The sequence below is a fragment of the Harpia harpyja genome, chromosome 13, assembly GCF_026419915.1.
Source record: "Harpia harpyja isolate bHarHar1 chromosome 13, bHarHar1 primary haplotype, whole genome shotgun sequence".
NCBI lineage: Eukaryota > Metazoa > Chordata > Aves > Accipitriformes > Accipitridae > Harpia > Harpia harpyja.
Genome location: NC_068952.1, coordinates 7,939,590 through 7,965,102, shown reverse-complemented (window position 1 = coordinate 7,965,102; position 25,513 = coordinate 7,939,590). Strand labels below are relative to the sequence as shown.

Here is a 25,513-nt window from a genome sequence, read left to right as displayed (position 1 = left end):
ATGTGCAGGCACGTATTTGTAGTGCATCGTATCAGGTACCAGAAAAGGAGGCATCTCCAACACACGTGCACACAGGCAGGGCACCCAGGTGGTCTAACACTCATACAAACGCTAGCTGAATTTCTCCTGCCCTCAAGCATAAAGACGTCAAGTGATTATTCACTAGCTTCAATAAACTCTGCCTGAAAAAAATCAGCATTTCTCCTCAGCCCGTCCCCCAGTGAAGTGATTCTCAGGCTGCCATTTCCCAGCATTGCCTTCAAGTGGGACGTAACCCTCCCGAGCTCCTCTCCACCAGCCCAGCTCCAGTCCCCTCCAAGGGAAGGGGTCTGCACAAAGGAGGGGTTTGATCCAGCTTGTCTCCGCTACCGACAGACCCACAGCAAACTCCGCTCACTCACAGCCTCGCATCGCCCTGCCCCATCATTTCCGAGTTCATCACGCTGGAGAGCAAAATCAGGCCGTACTTCTCACCACGACGGGCACAAAGGCCAGTGGGGTTCTGCCGTAGGAAGCCCTCCAAACTCCACGTTTGTGCACGCAGCAGCAGCAACGCTCAGCCTTACCAAGGCAAATCCATTGGCCCCTCTGCTGCCAGTAACTTACTCAGGGCTGAGAGGGCTATTCTTTGGCTTAAATAAGAACCAAACGCAAGAACTTACATGGCTGAAAACTTGATCCTGATCCAAGGCAGCACGTGGCGGCTGAGGCTGAACCAGAGCGGACGCGCGGCAGACCCCCCTCCCTGCTGGAGACGTTCGCATCAGGCCATTTAGCCCAGGAACGAGAAAACAGCAGTAACAGGGAAGACCCAATTTTGAATCCAGCCCTCCCTCCCCTCACGCGTAGGAGGGCTGTGTCCCAGGTAGGCAGCTCGCACGCTCCCCTCGCCAAATAACCCATTTCCCTCGTGGAGCATCAAGCACTGTTATGCAGTGCTTACAGCCACGAACACGGGCTGCAAGGACCAACTTCTCAGCCAGCCCTCAGCCCTGCTGCTGCTCGCTTCTCTGGCAAGAAACAAAGAGGTTTTCTAACCTCCTCCCTGCTATCAAACAACCTGCACCTGCAGTTCATGGCGAACAGCTGGGAGAGGTTAGGCCCAAACACAAGGAAAGGGGTGAGGGAGGGAAGGAGACCATCTTTACTAAGGGACCTCCTTCCTCCTGGAGCACGACGGCTCCCAACCAGCAAACGGAAACTTCTCTGTCCAGCCACTCTCTCCTTAACCCCAGGAGCGGTCACAGTCCGAGAGGTTTTGCCTCCTGGGCAATGCTCGCTGCCAAGGGTATCTCAGCAAAAGGACCAATATTGATCGTAGAAAAGAATTAAAAAAAAAAAAAAATCAATTCCAGTAGAAAAATAATTTAATAAAGGGATAAGTTTCAAGAAAATATCTGTATAATAACAACATTATAAGTAAAATGTCCACAAAAATATACATGTCTAATGTGATTATACATAAGTTTTCCGACAGGTCCTGTTTTAAACTTGGTTCAGTCCATCTATGTTTTCATCTAGGAAAAACCTTCACTGCTATCAGACTTCCTGGGATGTATCAGTTTGCACAACAGAATCATATGAGAAATGTTTTCTAACTCATTTTACGCTCATACAAAGAAACTTTAGAGTTGGCAACGGTCCAGAAGAGATCAAGTTATACCATATCATTAAAAAAAAAAAAAGTAAATACAAACAAAGAAAGCAAAAGTCAGCCACCTAAGGGACATTGTCAGGCAGAAACATCAGCCCTATGATACACACCACACTTAACACTGACAGCTGGAAAAGGAGGGGGATGAAGGAAAGATGGGTAAGAGAGAAGGGAAAACCCCAGGAGGAGGATTCCCAGGAATCGTGGAACTGCTAAAGGAGGGGGCTATAGAGAGGCCAGGGAAAAGCACACATGAGACCAATGTATTTCTAGAAACCGGACAATTTTTTTAACAATAAGCTAATGGCAGTAAGATGAAAAGCAATCGGTTGAAAATGTTTCTCTCTTATTTTTCCAAATGGCTACTGGAGCTGTAGAAATAACAGGTCTGTCCCAAAAAGCCCTCACCAACAGTGCTAATTCAGCCGAACAGCTCCAAAACTGATGCACTTCCAGGAGAGAAAAACCTGGTTACAGAAATTGAAGGATGCAAGAGTACAGTAGAAAACAGCAGAGGACAGGAACAAGACACTGACGAGGAGATGCCAAACAAGAGATCAGTTTTGTCAAAGGGAGATGAACACTGCAACAAAAAAACAAAACAAAAAGAACAGAACAAAAACCCATCCCATAGAAAGAAAATGGAAAATTGCTAAAGAAATAAAAGGACACACATTTTCCAAAAGATTTTTTGTTTTATAATCAAATTTTTTTTTTACATAGACAACTGAAACACACCAATATTTTGTGCGAAAAATATTTTTAAATAAACTTTGCTCATTCTTGATTTTTGTACATTCTGATATACATATGCAACAAGGTTTATGGCACTGTAACCAGGATCAAAATCATATAAAGGAACGAAATAATTGCTCTCATTTATCCTTTCTGAACCAAGCTGGCTGCCATTGCACTATTAGACTTCAAAAATTATTATCTTATTATTAGTGGGCAGCCAACTCCAATTGGTTTGAACACTCAAAACAAACCCCAAATTATTATTGCACAAGAAGCCAGTGAAGGCATATGGCATAGAATGATCAAAGTCCCTTACTGTTAAAACCTTACACCCCAAAATAGAAAAATAGAACTGGAACATGAAACACGCCAAATAAACTTTTTTCTTTTCTTCTTTAGTTTGAGTCAGGAGTGTGAAAAGTGCCTTGCAGACTTTTTAAGCTGCTCCGATTTCCTTTGCATCGGTGAGCGTTTTGCTAGGTTATCTTTAGCAAAGCCTTTGCAGAACAAAGGCCCTTATGTTTCAGGGAGTTTTTTTCTGCTTTGTTTTTGGCTGCTTCTGTTTCGTCTTCAACTTCGGTTTCTTCAGTCTATGAACCTGCACAGACTACTTAGCCATAAACTCTACAAGTAGCTAGAGAGGAGGGAAAAATAAAAAGGAAAAAGCCCAATGTTTCTTCTTATTATTTTTATTTTTAAAAGTACTCCTTTTGCTCCGAAGCCTCCCTGCTCTGCCGGCATCTGGGAAGGAAATCACAACAGCATCCCAAACATGGCGAAGTTCTTGGATCTTTTAAAAACCTTTCCTTACAAAAAAAAGGTTTTTATTCACAAAAAGTTTGCCACAAAACCCCCCTTGAAAGCTAAAAAGAAAAACCCACAACCCACCCGTCACTGCCCCAAATCAGGTGAAGAATAGGTTAACCCCTTCATTGACCACCTCCTCACAGCTTCACCGTCACACGACGGTCTCTACGCCGATCAACTTTGGTGTGAGGATTCGCGGTGTAACACCATTGTTTAGATCTTCTTCGAACTCCAGTAACTGCCCCATAAAGTTAAGGTTAGGGGAAATGATTGGTCGTTTGCCTTTCACAAATTTATAGGCATCCGTCATGGTCATGCGTGTGTGCTTCATTAAGTATGCGATAACTATGGTGGCAGATCGGGAGACACCAGCCTGGCAGTGGATGAGGAGACCTTTTCCACACTGATGAGCTTCCTCTGGAAATGAGAGAGAGAGGAGAAAGTAGAGATTTTTGCCAGTTTGTAAATTAGAAAAAGCTCAGTACAATTAAGAGTAACTTTATGTGAAAAGTCTCTTTGTTTGATTACAAGCACACCAGTGTCTCCTCCCCTTCCCCTCCAGTCCATCTTCCTTTGGGGTTTCAGAGTTACTGAATGTGAAACACACAGGCCAGCCTAACACTGAAAATCCTCACGTTCACTTTTATCTCTTTATTAGACGAACGGCACATTGAGACATGCTGCTGCGCTGCTCACGTGCACTGCCAGGGAGCATTTATTTAGGAGGTCAAGGCCCATGACAAGGCAGCTCGGGCTCCACCTCTATCACAATGCCGCATTATGTTGGCATCTCAACCTCCCTGTCGTTCAAAGCAGGACACCACCTTTTCAAAAAACAGGTCTTTTCAGATTCAATTCATAACAATACATCTGTTTCAAAGCCCTATTCTTTGAGGCTTTTTAGAAAGCTACTCTTGAAATGAGCTTCAACAGGGCACTCTGCTGTGGTGTCTCTGCAAAAGCAGGAGCTGGATCCAGTTTATACCTCACTGGTGAGAGACCTCAAATTCTGACCCCTCACTTCCTGCATGTCAAACTCTGCATGTTTTGAATCGGTCACCTTCAGCGGTGCGAAAAAGGGATTTGCCGTCCCTATCTCCTCGTGGTTCAAGCACAGCATTGCATTCTGCTGAATGCTATCCCTCCTGAGCTTCTCACTGGGAGCTGTGGGCAAAGGACGAGGTGGGGAGGGAGTGAAACATCAACAATCACGTGCTCTCCACCAAGATATATCACTTAGAGGGATGCAACCTGGGAAGGATTTAGGGAGGACAGAAGGCCCTGGAACCACAGGCTAATAGGACACAAGAAAGAGGAGAGTCACTACCATACCATCCTCATCTCCCACAGCTTGCTTTTAAAACAGGAGACAAAGCTTTCAAGATGTGACATTTTATTCTTTTGTTTTAATCCGCAGGATGAACAGGAATTTAGTCTGCAAGTTTTGGCATGAATCCAACCCCACCAAGAGTATGGTTCATCCTACCCCACATGTTCAACCTGTATTGTGAAAGCATAAATGAAGCAGACTTCCCTCTAGACATTTTTGCCAGTTAGTCTTTCAGAAAGCTGAAACTCTCTAACGCATTTTGACACACTTTCCCAGAGAGTTTTTGATGATTTCACTTCCTATGGCTTTAGTCTTAGCTAAACCTGGGTTTAGTTGTGGTTTTTTTCAAGACATTTAAAGAAACATAGGCCAATGATCTGCTGTTTAAACATTTCCAAATCTTCTCAAATGCAATTTAAAGTTTACCCTAAGGAAGGGAAAGCTTTGACTAGTTACTTCCCCAGCTGGCTAAACTTGCTATGAAGAAAAGCTCTCAATGGAGAAATATTTGTTTATTAAAAACAGAGACAGACCCTCAAGCTGTAATTATTAAAAAGGAAAGTAAATGGGGTTTTGAAAGACTTTCTAAACCTTTTCAGAGCAAGGCTGCTTTCTCTGCCCTTGGTAAGATCATAAGCCAAACACTATCTTTTAGTGGTTTTGAGAGCTCTAATCCTGCAGTTCATAGGGATGCTGGGTGCAGAGATCTCCCTCCCACCTCCAGAGGACCTCAGAGCTTTGCAGTTTCTTTACATAAGCTTAGCCTATTGCATCTCCTCATCTTGTTGAATTCAAAGTTTAAGGTTTTACTGGATTTCGTGACCCAGCTTTTCTTCCCAAAGGATCAAAGTGAGGTTCCCTCTTCCCTGCCCTCAGAGAGGGCTTCCCTTCACCCAAAAAGGGGTGTTCACCTTCCCATGCACATAGGAATGAGCAGTTTGGGGAGCTGACAGCACTACTGGTAGGGCCGGGCTTGGGTTAAGAACACTAGGGAAAATTTGGTTTTAAGTAGAGATCCTTTGGTCCTCTCCACTGTAGAGGACAAGCCCAAGGGCTCCAGACAGAAGTTCTCAGTGATAAGACTCATGCTTTAATGCTGCACTCCATCTGAACTGCAGTGTAAGCAGTGATTTGCCTATTCACCTTCACTGAAGTAGCATGGCTACAGACTGCATGCATCAGCGCAGGATGACCCCCTGCCAACCAAACCACGGCCGGACTAGGCTGACGAGCTGTCTGCTTCAGAGCAGGCATACGGCAGGGGCAGATGGGGTCAGAAGAATATGCTGAGCTTGGTCCTCCTGCCCTGGGACCCAGTCCCACAACTGGGGCCCAATCCTTGCTGAGCCCGAGAGCACCTCCACAGAGCCAGCCCAAGCAGACTTGAGTTTCAGGAGCCGTGTACCCACACCCTGACTCGAGAGCCATAAACATTGATCATTTGAGGGCAGGGAGGAAGACAGCTCTGCACCCACTTCAGCATGGACTCAGCTAAGGACCTAAGCTGTGACACAGCACAGAACCACACTTCCTCTATCTAGTCCTCCACCATCGAGGCTGAAGTACGGGTAAAGAGATTAGCCCAACCTCGGCACAAGAAAATAAAATTATATGTCAGTGGTCCCCCCAGCATATTTCAGAAAACCGCTCAAGACACATACTTGCGCTGGGGAAGCACAAGTGGACATTCACTATGCTGCAAAAGCTGCACCCAGAAGAGACATATAGAGGGGCAAGGGAAGGTCCTCAAAAGCTTTCAGTATCACATGCTGATGTCCTCACTGACCAGCCTTGCTTAAAAAGGCCATCTGGCTTTAGCCTAGATGACCAACCAGAGCTGAATGCACCCCTAAACTTGGCTAAGTGCTGTACTGCGTGGATTGTAGCAAGGTTCAGAGCAACGTAGGTAATGTTGCTGGGTCATTTCTTCAGCAACTTCCCCAACAAGCTGCATGTTTGTGGTGAACTCTCTCACACAGCCTAGAGGGTTTAGAGGCTTATTAATACAAGTTTGCATCACAATCCAGTCATCCACACATACACTCTGAAGTTACAAATCTAATGGTAGAACAAGCGAAGTGTGAAAGTTCATCAGTTTTCTCATGAAATTAAGTTAGGAAAGACTCAGCCATCATTAAGAATAGTTACTATGAAAAATTGGCTAGAAGCCACTGTGGAAACTAGGAATGCAAAGAAATCAAGAAGAGGGGATGACAAAAGTCTCAGTTTTCTGAGGTTTCCTGAATTTGGAAGCCTGGAGGCAGGCATCACTATCAATGCATAAAAATTGTACCCCCAGGCTACTTAACTGGATACACCAGAGATGAAAATGAGTAGAAACATGGATGCACTCAGAATTTCTGACAACATAAACAGAAGTAAATATGGCATTACGCAGCCTTCAGGGTAGTTAAGCAAAGCAAAAAACTCACTCTAGATTCTAACATCAGGTAAAAAAAACAAACACGGGAGTATTTCCAGTCAAGGGTAATTACCAATGAACTCAAAAGCCTCTTCAAAATACTGCCTGAGATTCTGCTTGTTGCTGTCAGTGGCCGGGAGCCGCTTGTAGTTGAACATGCCTTTCTCGTAATGGTACAGGGGCAGGTGGGTGGTCACATTGATTATGTAGCCTATGTTCATCCTCTGCATTTTCTCCAAGTCCTGAGCATCGTGCTCGTTTCCGAGGAAGAGGAAGGGCAGGATGGGGGTGAGCTCAGCATTCTCGATGTCTGGCGTGGTAGGGATGGATTGAGGTAGCGTGGGGGGCACGGCAGATGCGCTGCCCCCTCCTCCCCCCTCGGGGCACTCTTGCAGCTGGAGGGAGTTATCGCAGAGGTTTTCATGGTTCTGCTTGAAACCGCTGAGTCCTCCTGGGAAGAGAGACCAAGCAGATATTTTGGTTAGACACCCCGAGGTCGGCGACGCTTTGGACCCACCTTTCTTCAGAGCACGTGCTGGGGCCACCAGGACTGGAGCTGGCTCTATTGTCCCCACCACCGCTGTCACGGTGACCAATGCTGGGCATGACCGCCAACGGCAAGGGTGGCATGAATCAGCAGCACACATTGTCCTCCTCTCCACGAGGCTGACGGTGCCAAGGAACAGGCTCACAGACAAACATGCCTCTGTGCAGCACCAGTGCGCTGGGGCTGCCTCACCTACAAACCCGTGGGAGGCAGCAAAGGCTGGGGGGTGGGAGAGAGGAAGACAAAAGGCGTTTTTCCAAGACGGAAAACATCGCCAAAACTACGAGCAAATGGGCTAGCAGCACACCAAAGCAGAGCAGTGAGACAGCTGGGACAGTCTTTTGGCTTGGCTTTACCTGTCCACAAGCGGGAGCAGCCCTGCAGTGCATCCCCCCATCCAACACCCCCGAGGAGGGGTGGGTGCAGCTCATGCCAGCATCACTCCGGGGAACCCTACTGTATGGCTGAACAAAAGAAAACCGTTCCTTGTAATCTAACAGCGACTGAGGTGCTCACTTAACATGTGGCCAACAGCTCTCCTTTTTCTGCCCCGGTTGCCTCAAAATATCTAGCAAGAGTTATTTTTAGGACATTAATATGGATTGGCAAATGGATCTGAAGCAGGAAGGAGAAGTCACTTTTTTGGCTCATGTGTCCCCTGGCTCTATTGCACATCTTGCTGGCTTTTTCAAGCAGCATTTCCCACCTCCCCACCCCCTTTTTTTTTTTTTTCGGGAGGGCGGCTCCGCAGAACTGGAACAAGAAAAGCAGACCTTCTTTCTACACCTCATTCGGCAATTACATCAGCCCCAGGCTCCCCACCTGCCCGGTTTCCATAGCGATTACACAAAGCACACAATGACATCAGCTGGCATGACATCAGCTCTTTGAGCGCAAACAATACAAGAACAACTACTTTGTGTAAGGCCTTTGGTAGGAGGCAGCGTTCCTGGGAGCCGCTGATGTAATGCTAACAGGTGGCTCCTCCAAAAGAAAAAGGCGGAAAGATATGCAATGATATATCCCCCCCGCCTCACCCACAAAAGCGCACGTTTATGTTGTACCAGGATACTTGGAGTCATGCACCACATCGAGACGGGCCAAGTGTTCAGATTCAACTGCACTTTGTTAAATGCAAGCCAAAAAAAAAAAAGGCAAAAAACAAAAACCCAGGAGGGGGGGAGAGCTACGCTGAAGTTACTAGAAAGAGCTACACTAGCCAAAATAAATGCTGAATGTCACCATCCCAATAATGTTCTTTTTAAAAAAAGGCAGAAAAGAGCTTATTTGTCTTCTCCATGCTCTTTCACAGTGATCTAGCGAAGGAAGATTTTAAAACAGAGCATAACACGCTGTCAGATGGGCTCTGGATCACACACAAAAGGCTTCGATGCCTACATCTTGAGTGCTGCAACTCCACATGTCCATGCACCTGCCCATAGGGTAGGACCCACCCAGGGACCATCTCTGCACCCTACGGAGTACTCAGTGGGCATGAGGCACCCAGACTAGGTTACAACCAGATGAGCCCCTCTAATACAAGTGCCCTTTTTAATGTCCAGATTTCTGTCCTTCACACGCTGCCAGTAACTCATTTTCCCAGAAATCCTTGAATTGTCCACAAAACACAGAGTATTACCCCCACCTCAGAAGCATGCTTGTCTGTTTCTGCTGTTTACAGGACACAGAGAACACAGATCTGCCTTAAAGTTCTCTACTCGCGAAGCTGTTACAATAGGGGAACAGGACGGGAAGAAGAGCAAGGACAAAAATCTGAGCTCGACTGCCAACTGCACCACCTGGCCTTGACAGGGTCTGAAAAGTCTGCTCAGTCCAATCAAGAAAAACAAACATCACTATGGTCCCTAAGCTGAAGATGTTTGAAGTTTCATCCAAACCAACAGCCCCAGCCCAGAGTCTAGACTAAAGGCTAAGCCCTAACCCACATTCCCATCCTTCTGCATAGGCAAGCAATCCATTCAGCTTAAATACTGCTGTTTAAACAATGACCAGAGCATGCTGGGATTCCCAAGAAAACCCCTAAAAGGTAAGCTGCTTTAGTGACTCCAGAGCCAACACTCGTTTTCCACCTCTCCTGCAGCCTTCTGGGAGTAAAGTAAGCTGCCATAGGCAGAGGTAGGATCCCATTGCTTCATCACTCAGGTGCAGACACGCTGATGGTGTGGCGGACACCATCCTGCTTCACCAGGCAGCCACCCTGGAAGATACAGCAGAGCTGGAGAGTCTAGAGTGAGCTCTTTCCTCACCACCTCTGTCTTCCTCTCAGGGCCTCTGCCTGCCCTGTTGGCCAGAAGACACTGTTACTCCTGTTACCAACTCTTCCTCAGTGTGAGCTTTGGTCCAGCAGATGAGAACAGGGAGGAGAGGACATTACATTGTGCAGAACTCTGTTATCACTGTACCCAGAAGAGATCAAGAGGTGCAGGGCAATCCCCACCACTCCAGCAGGAGCATCAGGCCAAAAGACAGGAAGACAACCCCAAATACACCATGCAGAAGTTGCCCAAACAAGTGGAGTAGCCAAACATACAATAGCTTCACCCACTATTTCTTTCCTGACATTCACCAGTGCAGAAGTCACCTTTCCTAATGTCAGTCTACATCCTCCCTCATGCTGGTAGGGAATTAAAAAGTCAGTTCAAGCAATACTTAAAGTACCATAACCAAGCAACTCTCAGAGCAAACATCCCTGAAACAACACGTTGCTGGGGAGAGGATTACTAACCTGAACCGGCTCAGACATGTGAGCAAGGGAAGACTGGACAAGAACACTAGTACCCAGAAGGATGCAGCAAAATGCAGTCATTAGCTGAACTGTAAAGCCAACAGTAAGAGCTTAGCTTGGATCTGCACTGCCATACAAGTCATGCAGGTCCCAAAACAGGATCCAGATGTCTCATGAGTGCTGTTCCCTTAATCCGCTCTCGCCATGCTCACCACACATGATCCTTGCTCCTAGCTAATTTATGAGACACTAGGGCAATTTAAGTGGAGGTCATGCATGCATAATGCTCAGGTTTTTCTAAAGCTTGTGAGACTACTTCCCAAAAAAGGTCCAAGCAAAGTTCATTATGACCAGTCAGAAAGAGTCAAAGAGGGATGGACTTTCCACATGAAGGTAAATACAATGTACAAATTCAAATGCATCTGTATTCCTTTGTCGAGCAGCTGCTATTTCAGCATTTAAAATCTTCATGCAGTGGGGGAGAAGAGGCTGTACTGAGAGAGCAGGCCAACACATAGCTACTGCAAGCCTGATCTGATTCATTAAACTCAGCAAGGACCAAGACATATCACTGCTACTGACAGCAACTCTGGATCACGAGGAAGCTCAAGGTATGGATGCAGAGGCTCCACTCGTCGTTGTAACAGAAGCTGTTTTGTGGTTGAAGCTGCTCAAGCCTTCCCAAACCTGGGGCATGAAGGAAGTGTTACACAGGGCAATAATAGGGAGTGTGGAAGAGAAGCACAACCTGGCAGAAGCCTCTCACTAGCACAAAAATAAGCTGCACTTTAAAAGCAGTTTTTCAGCTGCTATTTGCAATATGCAAAAAGCCTTCATCATATACAGGCAGCCTAAGCAGAGGCAATATAATATATCCACCAGGAAAAACCAGAGCGTGCATAGCAGTGCAGTTTGAACAACAGCCATGAAGCCTAGACTCAGCTGCATAGCCACCTTCAGTGACAAACCAAAATGCCAGCAGCTAGATAAGCCACCAACATTCACTTCTACAGAATGTCATGCTTGTAACCTGTCTCTTCTAGCTTTAAACATACCACTTAGCTTTAATAACCAAAGTACAGCAAAAAGCCTGAACTGCCCAGCCAGTTTGACACAGCCCACACATGGATGCAGAGAACATCCCAAGTGCTTTTGTGCACACTCTGCTCCAAACCTGCTGCCAGGCAGGCTTTCAGGGGGGCTGAACCTACCCAAATCTGAATGAAAATGGACATGCAAGGATGCCCAGCACACTGGGGAACCCAAGATATTTCTTCCTTGAGTAAATGAATCAATGAAGCAGGACCCTTCACGACTGATGGCCTCACCTGCTATCTAGTGGAACACAACAGAAGACCAAGGGCTCTTGCTCACCACTGATGCAAGAGCCAGATATTTTTGCACTTACCACTGCATGACATCTTCCAGCATCCTGCCCTGCCAGAACAGTTAGCGAGCGACAACAGACGTTGGATTGTCCGAGACCTTGAAACTTCTAGGAAGTTTCAAGTCAGCACCATACATGCTCCAGCTATTCACACTTGTTTGTTCAAGTTCTTTGCAGCCATCTGCCCATAAACATCTCACTTTAATGCTCCTCAAAATCCCCCGCCGAGCAGCACCCAGGCAGCAGCTGCACACAGATTTCCCAGCTCTGAAGCCACCCAGGAGCCCAGGGCTTGCACCAGTGCTCCACAGCCAGGTGAGCAGCTGGACAGGAGCCAGAGCAGCTCTGAACAAATGAAAAAAAAAAAAAAAAAAAAAAAAGAGACAAGCAGCACGGTGCTTGCATAAAAATCATGCCAAACATGGTGTCTGTCATTTGCCACCAGAAGAGGGCAAATACGATGCAAAACAGGCACAAAAGGTATGGCAGGAACTAGGCAACCAACTTCTACAAGGGACCAAGACCTTGCAATAGAAACAATCATCTTCAAAGAAAGCAAGAAGAACAAACCTTACCTGCACACATTTTATAGAAGTGGAGTTTTTTGTTTGGTTGGTTGTTTTTTTAAGACCAGACTGAGAATTAAAGTACAAGGAGTTCAGTAACACCTGCCCTCCTTCTCTGTGTCTTCTTTCGCACCTCTTTCAACCATCACTGCTGCTCTATGGCTGTGTGACTATACGCAAATTAGGATGTGGGTTTACAATATGTTTTGGTAGATTTGCAACATGTTTCCAGATAGGAAACAGGCTCTTACCCCACAGTAAAGGGAGTAAATGACCTTGTTCCCTCCACAGAGAGTAGTGAGGGAGCTTATAGAGAGGCAGTTACTGTGAAATACCCTCACCATAAAGCAATACCTTTGCATTACCTCATTGGTGTGGCTATACTTTGTTCTAAGCATGACAGGTACTGGGTGTTCCCGCTACAATTACAAACAGGAACATATTTTTATACATGACAGACTGCAGATGCGGGATCCACATTTAGACAGAACACGTGGTCCCGGGAGACAAACAGACCTTTTATACAGCTTTCAAAGCTGTCCAGGCGGATTTCTGGATCCGCTCATCCTCGATTACAATACCACAAAGCCATTGCAAAAAAATAGAACCAAAACACACACGCACATGTGCAACAAGAGCAGAAATCCCGGGCTGCTGTGAAGTATCAGCAGAAAAGATGTTTGGTCTGTAACTTCCCCTCCTCTTGAGTTGCTGGGCTCTCACGGGGGGAGCAGCAGAGAATCTGGCGATACTGGGGTTCTGGCCACTAAAAGCTTCACTCGCTCAGGAACGAAGCCAAGTTTTAAAACACCCACTCAGCATGTGCCCTGTCAGTACCGACATAGCAAACCGAGCTCCTGCAGCTGCGTTTGAGTGTGTTTAAGGTCAAAATGTTACAGTGAGCATTTGGGGCACAGGACAAAGATATTCAGACAATTGGTGCATATCTGTTTAAGATGACGCTTTGAATTTGTGCAAGTACAGCCTGTTCCTTTAAACCTGTGACCTCATTTATTTACATTACTGCAGAAAAGCACTGCCAGAAGCAACAGCTGATGACAGTCTCATGTATTTTTCCACTAAGACAACAATTAAACTGCTTCTGTGTTATTAATGAACAGATGACTTTGTGTCAAGTTGAATCAAAGTGCAGGATGCCTCAAGGTTAAGCAAATGTGACTCCAGCATGTAAAAATAGAGGCCAGGTACTGCCCAGACACTTCATCCACCCAGTGCTGTGTCCTTCCTCAACCCGGCAGGGGAGTCCAGGCCCCACGGCCACCCCCCCGCCATGCTGCCATCAGTGCCCAAAGGTCCTGCTGCAGGGTGGCAAGCTGGTGCTGAGCCACCACTGCTTTAATGCCAGCATTTGGGCTGCTCCTGTACCATAGGCAGGGCATGCTATGGACTGTAGCACCACGCTCAAGCGAGATGCACTTACCTTTGAGCACTGTGCTTGCTTACTTTTTTTTCCCTACTGTCATGTATTCCTCCCCTTTGGCTCAGGCTACAGTCCCCACCGGCTTCAGCGGGTACATAGCATTGCTTTCCTTGTGCTAACCTTCACACAACAGGTTTACAGAGGGCTGAGGGTGGCTGAGCTTATTTGGAGGCAATGCCTTGTCCCCAGGTCACACATCTATATTAGGAGTGCTTTCTCATGCACGGTGAACCATGAGCTCCAGCACAGCAGCACCCCAGGGGATACCGCTCCCCTCTGACACAGGTATGCTCTTAGCAGCAAATCCATCACAGCTTGCTTCCTTCCACCAAGGAAAAAGGAGGTGTACAGGTTGAAGCGGAATTCAGCCAGTATAGGCCAAATCCACTCCCAGGATGTGGACAACCATCCAGACCATCTCTTTATACCACTTACCAACACAGCCATGTCTGCAAAGTTTATGGCTGTGCACAAAGGATCTTACATCTGGGCCATAACCAAACCGAAGGCCCACTACCTTATCTCCAACACCACCGATGACACAGGAAGAGTAAAAGCAGGAGAAAAGCACCTAACTGTGTATTTCTTCTGCAGTACTCCCTTAGCCTCAAGCAGGGGTAGGTCTACTGGATACCAAAGGCACTAGCAGGGAGGGCATGGAGGCACTGGGGGTGCACCCATAGAGCACGAGAGCTAAGACCACCTTGCAGTGGAAGATCTAGCCATCACACTTTCCCACAGCTGTTGCTGGCACCATTTTAGCCATAGCAAAGATGGTTCTTGGTGCATACTGGGGAACACTCTCTGTTCATCCTGAGGTACTGAAAGAAGGGATGCTCGAATTTCCTGAAGAACACAAGACAGCCACTTTCCTTGTCCAAGCAGGGCTCCACTTGCTGTGGCAAAGAACTGTGCTTCCCATGCCTCTTCTAGAGCAACAGGGCTAATCCCGGCAGGTCACTGTAGGAGTGTTCCTACTCTCCAAGACAGATGTCCTCCTCACCGCAGCTGCTGCTGAGCAGCACTCAGGGCTTGCCCTCACTGCTGTAGGAAGCTTGACATGGTTGAAAACAGAGTATTTGGCCCACACAGCGGGAAGCTGCGATGAGAAGGGCAACTTCCTTCTGTCAAAAGGGGTGGGGACCTATCAGACCACGCTCACCCAGGTGACATTAGGAGTTGCTCCTTTGATTTCAAGGAAATGGTGGGGTTTTTGTTTGTCTGGTTTTAAAACACTGGAGGGAGATTTATGTGATGTCAAGCCCCCAACAGAGGGGAACCCATCCTTCTGCAGTGCAAGGAGACCACAGTGACACCAGGACTACTTTACACATTACTATTCCTGCTGTTAAAGAAGGGGAGGAAATAAAAAAATCCATCCTTTTGCAACGTAAGTATCCACATTTACCTCAACAACCAGTATTGCCCCCCATTATTGTTTTCCAAAAATCAAAGGCCTAACCGAAAGTTTTTCTACTTCTATTGCTACTAGCAAGTAGAAGAGGTCTGGCCTTCTGGTCCTGCAAGCGTATTTCTCACCTGTCTGAAGGAGGTTCAAAAGACCCATCGCAGGGTTCCTTTCCCTGTTGCCCACACAGCATTCAGCATCAGCCTTGCCACAAAAGATTAAGCTTTAAACAAACATAAAGTAAAAGTAAACATAGTTCACAAAGAACAGCTTCCACCTCGATACACTCAATCTAATCTAGTCTCTCCCTCTAATCAAGCTGCCAACGGCACTTCAAAAAAAGGCAAACCCCTGCATTCTGAAGAACTTGCAAGGTCAGGTTTTTTCCATGTGGGAACTATCCCAAGAGGTCTGTTTGTACACAAATGCCTTGACACAAAGACTTTGAGGTCCCTTTAGAAGTCAAGAGTGTGACGCCGGATAAAGAGGAAAGGTTTCCCCTCAGCATCGAGGCATGCGCGTGCGTTTGCATGTTGTTTCTAATTTCATCTCTCTACGGCTCACGCCCCTTGCCACAGCACATCCTCTGCCACTGGCCTCTGCAGTCCCTGGTCTCATCTGCTTTTATTTTGTACTTCGACACCAGGCACAGCGCAGCTGGCTGTCCTAGGGACACGTCCCAGGGAGGCAGGAGAGAGGTCACTGGAAACCCCTTCCCCTGCCAGGCTGTCCCAGAGATGCTGGCTGTACCAAGCTCCGCTCTCAGCTCCTCCAAACCCGCCACTGCCTGCTCGCAACCACACTGTCACCCCCAGTGCCTCCCACACCTCAACACATGACTTGCTGCTTTCCACCAGCAGTTCTCACCCCTCTGTTTTTCTTCTTCTGAGGACCACTAGATCATCCAAATTGGTTCCAATTAGAAACAAACAATTTTTAAAGTTTTTTTTTAACCTGCCACTAGGGAACCTTTCTTGGGTTTTTGTTTTTGTGGTTTTTTTTTTTTTTTTGTCTTGAAGTTAGTTTTTTCTTCAGACCCTAAGTTTTGGATCCAGGCCACCCATGCAAATCCCACTCATCCCTTCCCTACCTTAATTGCCAGCTTTTCCAAGAGAGACCACTGACTTCTGGACTACTCACCAGCCTGTCCAGAAGCTGCTGTGAATACTTCTGGACCACATCTCTGAATTCAAGACAGTGGTTCCAGCTTGTAACTGGAAATCCCCCTATGCTGAGTGAATGCGGAGTCTGCCCATTTGACAGAGAGAAAAAAGAAAAAAAAAAAGGGGAGGTATTCAAAGGAAAATAAGCCACATGGCAGCATCCTTCAAAGTGTTGCGTTATCCTTGGGGAGCGGTCAGGAAGGTGAAAGAGAAGGCCTGCTCTCAATTTTGGTACAAGGATTAAGCTATAGAAGAATGTAATTAGGAACAAGACAAGAAACCCCACATCCCAAACACACTATGGTGACAATTCTGCAGCCACAGACGAGGATTGGACCTACCCTCCCTGGAGGGCAAGCGTTTATAGCAGAAACTCAAAATTAGACACATTACAACTTCTCATAGCAAAAGTATGCGTTCCCATGGGGATGTAGGCTAACATGAAGTCCAATTAAATAATCACTGGAAATGTCAGCGTAAACCCTGAAGGAATACATACTTCTACTGTGAAATGCTCCCACTGGAAATCATATTAACAAAAAGGTCATCAAGAAATGCTGAAGCTATGTACAAACGAGGCAGGGGAAGTGAGGGGGGAGGGAACAGAAACTATTTAAATGCAATAAAGATACCACAAATGGTTTTATATTGACAAAGAGCTATGAGTCTGTTTTCACAGACAGAGGTAGAGCAGACCAGATTTCCCCAAAACACCAGGTTTGGTTTGGTTTTTAACCTATTACCAAGTCTCTCCCTGCCCATCACCACGTGCATCCCTCAAGCAACTGGCTCGCTTGGCCCGCAGGCAGCTGGCGGCCGGTGGGATCACACACGAGCGCAATGCAGAGGGCTTTGGCTCAGCACGTCTGAAGAGGGAGAAGGGTCCCAGCACTGTGTCAGACATCTGTAATCCTGGATGCGTAGGAGTGGACATTTCTGTTTAATTCACATGTTTTAGAGAACACTGACATTTTCATGCTTCAGCCATCCATTTATTCACTTTACCCTTTTAAGGGCAACCTCTTCAGGACAGCTTCTTTCTAACGACAGAGCAGGCTGCTTTGTTTCTCCCGAGGATGAACACAGGCTCTTTTCCAGCCCAAACCACTGCTCCTCCACATCAGAACCCCCAGTAATATTTGCATTAATATGAAAGGAAAACAGGGTGCTGATACCACACCAGAGTTTGGGAATGCCACCAATTCCTGCTGGATCTAAACTCTTTTTAAAGTGAAGAGTTTCTATCCTTTTTGCTAGAAATACTGGCTCTCATTTGACACTTTTCAGCAAGGTATTTCAAAGCACATGAGGAAAGCCCATAGAAAATAAAGGGTGCTGTCTGACGCATCCCCGTGCCACACTGTCCAAAAATAAAAGCAGCAAACTACTGAAACTAGCATGGTGCAAGCCATGTGTCAGCCCACCCTGGCACAAACTTCAGGGTCAGCCCTGCCAGCACTTAAATCCCAATCCTAATGGTCAGGGAGGCAAGGCTAGACCTTAAAAACCCCAAAGGGCAAGAAAAAGTAGACCCAGTTTGCATCTGTATACTCGAGAGTCAAGGGAAGTAAAAAAAGAAGGGGGGGGGGGGGAAGACATATTTACAGATAAATAGCAATCAAACAAGTAATCTCTTCAGCCATATCAAAACCAACCTGGATCTCCCTGTCTCCAAGCAGAGTTAACACTAACGTTTCCCAGGAAGCATAAGGACTGTGTTATCCTTCAAGAGAGATGTCATGCTGCCTTGCAGGACTAACACAAACACCTATGAACCTAATATTAACCTCACATTAAACAATCACCTTAAGTGGTTTTGTACTGAAAATATGCCGCAAATTCTAAGCAGCAGCAAAAGGCTTATTCTTAGTTTTCATCGACTGAACAGACAGTCTCCCATTATCTTAGCAGAGACGATGAAGAGTTAGAGCCAATCACCAACACAGTACAGGTCAATTGCTCTTAACAGCTTTTGCTTTAAAACATCATTGGTCAACTGCTTACGTAAGGCTTAATACCACACTTTGGCATACTAAACTTGAGACAACCAATTCAACTGATATGACAGAAGCTTGCAAGTTACCTTCTATTTTCCAAATCTCTTTAAGCGATTGTAAGAAAAAAAAATATATATATGTAATAATAATTCATGTGTGGACAAGTAGTAACATTTGTTCTTTTTATTATCTTTAATTAGAAGCAGTTCTTCTCTGTTGCAGTGAATCAAGTAGGAATTAACCCAGGCATGCTATAGACTTTTTAAAGCTAGAGCATAGTAAAAGAATTGGAACTAACATGTTCATGTCACTTTATTATTATTCTCTTAATTTATTTTTTTCCAATTTCCTCCTTCAAAGCCATTATCTTGGAAACAAAGCGATGCACATGTGCAAAGCAGCATCTAACCCTAGTGGGAGCAGTGGCTCCCAAGCCCTCCCACCCATGGAGCACATTCACGTCCCCCCCAGCAGCAGGTGATGACAGATTTACAGTCACTCTGTGCTAACCCCAGATCCCTCCGGTTGGGACAGCCCAGTGCAGGGACACACAGACTGGCTGGACCCTAGCCAAGGGAGCTGTGGGTGTAATTGAGCTAGACAAGGCTAGCATTGCCCCAAGCAGCAGCAATCAGAGGCTCATTCCTTCAGGACAAGAGGGACTAGGTGGCACCCAGACCTACAAGGTCCCAGTTGCTCCCCGCAGACTTGCTGGCTCAGGTCTTTCTTGCACATAGTCTCCTGGGACACGCTCTTAGGGGCACCACTAAGAACAAGTGCCAGGAGACCAAAAGCTTGTGCCCCTTCTGGATCTTGGTCTCTTCACTGGGAGTGGAGCTTTCCTTTAGAAAGGAGGCAACCTGCTCACCCAAGCAGAGAAAGACAGGAAAACAAACCTTGAATTTTTAAAAGAACAAAAACCAACTAGAGGCAAATCAAAGCCTACAGTTTATCACTTAGCCAGAACACACCGTAAAGGGAAGAGGGGAAGGGAGTGCTCCTAACTTTCTGCAACAGGCAGCTATGTTGTTCCAGGGCACCACCACGACAGTGGATGAACCTGGGTCAACCACACTTAATACCGATGGCAACAAGAGAGATGAGCTCAGTGTTACAAACAGTACAAAGGACAGAAGAAATAGAACCCAGACAGATTAAAATGACTTGTCCAAGGCCTTACAGCAAGTCTGTTGTGCGTGCTTAGTCACAGAGCAAGATGATAACCATCGCAGAGCCTTGGCCAGAGCTCCCCTGGCCTCAAGACTGCCCTGCTATCTAGGCAGAGTTACCTCTCTAGCCAGATTACCCACTTTCTGCCCCACATGGGAGAGTCAGACTTCTCCCATCTCCCCACCTCTCCTTCAAGCCCTAAAATGCTGCTGTGCAGTTCCAGAAGCAGGTCAGAGACCACCTTCTGGAGGGACACATGCTCCCAGGGAACCAACATCTTTCAGAGCAGGGAAAGACACAACAAAACCAGCCTCCAGTGGGCTGAGATGCTTCCAGACATGAGGTTGTCTTGATCACAGATGTTAGTTGAAGCAAAGAGTTTTCTGTACTAAAAAGTCACAAGGCATTAAAAAAAAAAAACAAAAAACAAAAAAAAACCACCAACCCCGCAGCTTCCCTACTGAAGCACAGAATATCAACTGGCCACCCCGCACAGAGACCACGAGCACACTGGGACTTTCCAGCTGCAGAAATAACCCCGCTGAACCCCTCCGTGGCTCCTGCTCACAGCCACCCCCTGTTCTGCCTCCACACAGTGTGCGTTGAGAGGCACAGCCAGGACTGGTGGCCAAACCCAAAGGCACTGGTGTACATGTGAGCTTTACCACCATAACCATCAACATTCATTGGATCAAGACCAGGTGAAAGGCCTGCCAGCTGAAGCTGAAGCAAGTGCAACGCGCAAGACATCACCTTTATCCAGCCTCCTCTCAACAGTACTCTGCCAGCTCTTGACTTTTAGGCGAGGAGGGGAAAGGTGACATCCATGATATCTGCCACACTTCTTTAAGCCCCAGCTTACCAAACACCTTTGTGATAACAAGAACTTCAAAAAAAGTTTAACTTCTACAGCACAGAGGTGTTTAAAAAAAATGCTGAAGACAGATTCAGGTGATTATCTAGAAACAAAGCTCCAGGCAAACAACTGCTTGCTATAATTCAGGTCAGCCTTGCGATTTTTGTAGCCAGTGCTCTCCCAGGCCCACCAGAGACTTCCCAACAAGGCCAAGGCACCACACATAATCTTATCTCACATGCAAAGGGACAATGCATTAGGTCATCCTCACAGATTACCGTAATCTATTTCTTTAAACAGCATGAATTCTATAGCCCTGCAAGCCCGTGCTGAATATTTGAGAAATATTTCCCTCCTGGTTGGCTGGTTAACACGCAAAACAGACAAATGTTAAGACTGTGTTCATGCTGCTCCTACTTATGGCATTTCTTCACTTCAGAGTTGCTTACATAAATAAAAAACTAATTATAACATGGCTTTTCACAGTGTAAAGAAAGAGTCATAGCCTAAAGACAAGTAGCTGATCCCCCATTTCAAATGCATCGTAAAGACTAGGTAATCTCACTAAAAACTTCTGTGCTCCTTAGTGTAGTAAAAACATTGGCTGCTGCTTTGGAAGGAAAACAACCGCTGTATAGGTTTAAAAAAAAAAAAAAAGTCCATCTGTATTAACATCCAAACACCACTCAAATCTCAAATACACCTACTCATTTACCCTGAGCCTCTCAAAAAGGCTGTACTCACCTTAAGAATAAAAAGCCAGAAGACACACCAGCAAGCAACTCTATAAAGATTTTACTAGTAGATTGTCCGCCTCCAGCAGGGTAAGAGTAAGGGCAGCACATGAGGCATTCAGCTAATTATAACCCAATGTCTACCTACCAGGAACACTGCAGGGGATGTCCCCCTAGTTTAAACAGAACTGGAACCAGATTTTTCTTTACAAGCATCAGAGATATTTGCCTAATATAACAGTTTGCTTCTTGACTCTTAGTTTTGTTTCCAAGGGTATGAGAAGCTGGAGAGCTTAAAAAAAAAAAAAAATTATTCTTCCTGTTCCTCTATTTGCAAAAGAATGTCATTGCCCTCTTCCCCCCCAAGGACAGTTAAAACGTGACAGGCACTGTGCAAGCCAGCACTTTGAATGCTCAGATGCCATCATCTGGGACGAAATGCTACACTTTCCATTACTGTTGAACAGGCAAAGTTTAGAGGTACACTCCTTTGCAGAAGCATCCCCTGGAAGTACAGAAAAGACTGTGGTCTCCAACCACACTATTGCCCCAGTTTATCTATATGCAAAAGGTATAGACACACACAACCAATTCTCAAGTGTTAAGGCCAATAAGCTTATCTATTCCAGTGAAGAAAAAGATACCTTTTCAAGCTCCAGTAATCAGAGTCTGAAAACTGAAGGTGAAATCTCAACCCTAATAGAGCCGGCAGAAGTGTTTTTTTCCCCAGTGGCTGATGGGGCCAGATTTCCTCTGCAGCCCAGAGGGAACACACTTCAGTTTTAAACACATTGGACACTTCACACACATTACTTAACACTTAAAAATACACATTTCCCTATTACAGCCATGACTTAATAATTATTCAGTGGACATCTCTGGTGGAAATAAGTGCCAGGCACGTGTTCTGCTGGTCAGCTGGATTTGTTGACGATTGCGTCAAGTTTTACTCTCAAATACACTTGTGCAGTGTAATCCAATTAGGGTTTAAAGTAACACTGACACTGTTAAATTATATAATTAATAATAATAATTAATAATGTACTTGCAACAGATTATGACCAGATCAGGTACTCCAAAGGCAGCTGATCAGTATTTTACATGAACGTGGGACAACATAAAGTAGGCACTTATTCCTTTTATAGGTGTCTCGGTCCCTCTGTAGTTGTTTCAACTTTGCTGATATGCGACTTCAGTGTGGTAAGAGATCTGAAGCTATTCTTAGACTGTGGCAGAAAGCACGAAGTGGTTTGCTGGCAAGTCTTATACTCCCTGCTATAATGAGAGCGAGTCACTTCATTTATTACCCTGTTAGATGAGCAATGAGAACACTGAAAGCCAGAGCATATATAAGCTCCTCAGACCAGGAACAAGAACAGAGAAGCAACCAGTTGTTATCACTACCAGCCAGTTCCTCCCCATCCCCCTTGCAGCAGTCCAGCCAACAGTTTAGAGCATGCAGGGGGTTGTGGGGAGGGGAATTATTTACCAAATTACCTTTTGCACCTCTGCTTTCAAATTTGGTGTTTCCCTGCAGGCAAACACAGAAGCCTTCAAAAACAAAACACAAGACTTCAGCGAGTTCACAAGGCTCCTGCTGCTGGGGCTCAAAGGCAGAGGAGGAAGGGCAGGATGAAGACAATACTGCTAGACACCAGCCAGGGAGACAAAGGCAACTCCTCTTGTGTTAAAAGCTGTTGAAATGTGTTGGCACAGATGCTTCAATTTTTCATTTTTGTTTCATTTGTAGATTTAATTTAACCTGGAAAAGAGACGCTCAACTCCAAACCTAAACATTTAATTCTGGGTAAAATAGTATTTTTCATCTGAATGCAAATGAATTTCCCACTTCCTATTTTTAGGTCCCAGTAGCAAACTCAGGCACACAAACCCCCAAGACTCCAGGCCACTTTTGCTATGAGCTGAGGTGCTCAGGGACGTGCCTTGCTGCCATTGGGTTTGCAGGAGGGAAAGGGGCACAACCCCACCAAGGAGGGCCGGGGCTGCTGAGCCAGCCCAGGGCCGCACCGCCATGCTCTCCCTCCCCAAATTCAGCAACAGCTTTGCCATTGGCCTCAAGAGGAAGGGATGCTGGGCTCACATCACTGGTTTTTCAACCTCTCCTTCCCAACACTAAGCAAAAAAAAAAAAAAAAACAACAAAAAAAAAAACCATCCACAAAAAGGGAGGCCCCTTTAGGTTTCAGTAAGCATGAAATACCATGGTTAGCATGAAGGTGTGTGGGTGCGGGGAAGAAACATGACTTCTTCCTATTTTGTATATAGACTGAGCAGCAGCTTCAGCCCTGACAGCTTAGGCTGCTAGAGCCTGTGTAGCAGCACTGTGAAGTACTTTTTTTTTTTTTTCCAAAATAGGGGGTTTATGCCTGTCTCAAGCGCTCTTGTGCCTTGTGAACAAAGAAATAAGCAAATCTTTGCTTCTAAAGAGCTTAAATCAAAATTATGCAAATGTTATATTCATGACCAAAAAAAAAAAAGCTCCATGTTAAAGAAAGCAGCAAAGAGAGGCATGGGTAGAAAGGGAGGAACAGAGGTCTTGAAATCCCCCCATACCACAGCATTCATAAAACCCCAAGGCTCTCGTCACAGTGCTAGTTTATATATTGGTCTGCTACACTAAAAATGAATCAGGCCACCTCTTTTTAATTTGAGCCTAATAAGGTCCCCCATACATACATTTATCTATAGATCACAGCCTGGCCTTTGGAAACGGCACAGAGTTTCTCCACTGCTTAAAAAGTCTCGGGCACCTAAAACCTAAATGCACGCAGGGCCACGTCGCTACCCCGGCACACCGTGAGCCAAAGCTGTAACTCAACCCTCGGCTTTGCCGATCGGATTCGCCCCACAACGCGACACCGTGCCACGAAAACGGCAACGGGGCCGCGGGCTGACAGGCAGCACCAAACATGGAGAAGGTGGCACCGGATCAGGGGGACATAAACTTGGACAGCCAGGCTAGCAACCAGTGTTTGCAAACACAACACCAGGGATCAGATGGGGCGGCAATAAATTAGGACCAGACTGCAGCGAGCAAAAGAAATCGCTCGAAATAACAAACAGAGGCAAAAAGGGCTCCCCAGCTACCCCCAGTTTCATTTTGGTGCCTGAACCCAGAGGCTCACGCCAGCTCCCAGGCTGCTGAAGCATGATGGAAAAAACGCTATCTGACAAGTGAAACTAAATAACGAGCACTTCCAGCACCACTCCTCCGGCTCAGAAACTTAACCACAGCCTTTCTAAATGCTGCTTTATCCTACGCTCAACTCCATTTGACCCCAGTTTGAGCCCCACTTCAAAGGGGGGCAGGGGAGTTAAGGTGATGGGGTGAGCTCCTCGCTACACACTTCCTCAGGTGAGGTCTGCTCTGGCCCAGCCGACCACTACATCCAAAAAGCAAAGAATTTGGGCTTCCTCTGTCTTCTAGCATGCTTCCAGGACAACTTGGGGAGGGGATTTCTGCTAAGCAGGTCTTCAAGGCAGATGCTAATGGTTCTCAGTGGCTGAAAACCAAAAATGGCCCGAGCAATCCTGCAAGCACTCTGTTAAACCCAGCGCAGTGCCCAGGGGCAGCAACCAGCATTGGAACGTGAGAGCAGGGGCTGCCCACAACCTGCCTGTGGGGCCCAACAGCTTGGTGCTGCCCAACTACAGCTATGCAGCTCCACCTCAGCCAGGACCTTACTTCAGGTACTGAAAAACTGCCAGTTTGAGGGCCACAGAAGCTTCAGCGTTTTCAGAGAAACACAGGAAAAACACCTTCAGCATCCCACTTTTCTAAGGATAGGAAGGCTTGCAGACTACAGCCATGTATCTAGTTGCGGGGGTTGTATGACAGAATGATTACCACCAGAAATGCAGGACTTCAGTGGTAACCTCACTCTGCAAAGCACCTCCTCTCCCTCTTTTACAGATGAAGGGCACCATTGTGACCTGAAAGACTCAATAAAAGCATACTGGGAACCTGTAGCAAGTATCGAAGCAAGCCCAGCATGACCATACACTTGCCTGGAGCAAGGAGAAAGTTCAGTGCAATTTTAAGCTTCCACAAGATACACCCACAGAGGAGTATCTCACAGGACACTTCGCTCCTATAAAGCATGAAACTAAGCAGAGGAGAGGGGATAAACTATCAGCCTAATCCATTCTCCTGTCACGTTGTGCGGGTTGGAAGTAGTAAGCTGTACAGAAAGATTAAGTGAATTAAATACATACAGTATAAGCTAAGCAACAACTCCTTCCCTGGTTTCTCCTTCCACGGTTTCTCAGTGCCACGGCCAGTCTCTGCCAACCATGCCTCTGAATGGCACAAACATCCAGGGTAAAGCAGATTCAATCTGGAAGGGTGCATTGTTATAAATAGGAGCTACAGAATAAAGTGAAGAAATAGAAGTGTCCTTGGATGCTGCCTTAGTTGGTGGGGCTCATTTCCCCCAATGCACTAAGGGATAGACCAAACAACAGGTTAAAACAGGAACCTTTACAGAAAGCATAGGTACATGTAAATGCAACACTTTCAGATCACTT

General features: G+C 46.2%; 1 protein-coding gene across 2 annotated transcripts in view; it reads right to left on the bottom strand.

Annotated features, from left to right (window-relative positions):
• Positions 1–1,349: 1,349 nt before the first annotated feature.
• The window catches only part of DUSP10 (dual specificity phosphatase 10), a 30,978-nt gene continuing 6,814 nt past the window's right edge, over positions 1,350–25,513 (bottom strand). For both annotated transcript variants that reach the window (XM_052806022.1, XM_052806021.1), the window contains exons 3-4: positions 7,025–7,402; positions 1,350–3,616 (exon numbers count right to left, since the gene is read on the bottom strand). In XM_052806022.1, the coding sequence (XP_052661982.1) occupies positions 3,351–3,616; positions 7,025–7,402 (644 nt within the window). In that variant the 3' untranslated portion in view covers positions 1,350–3,350. The remainder of the gene's footprint in view (positions 3,617–7,024; positions 7,403–25,513) is intronic.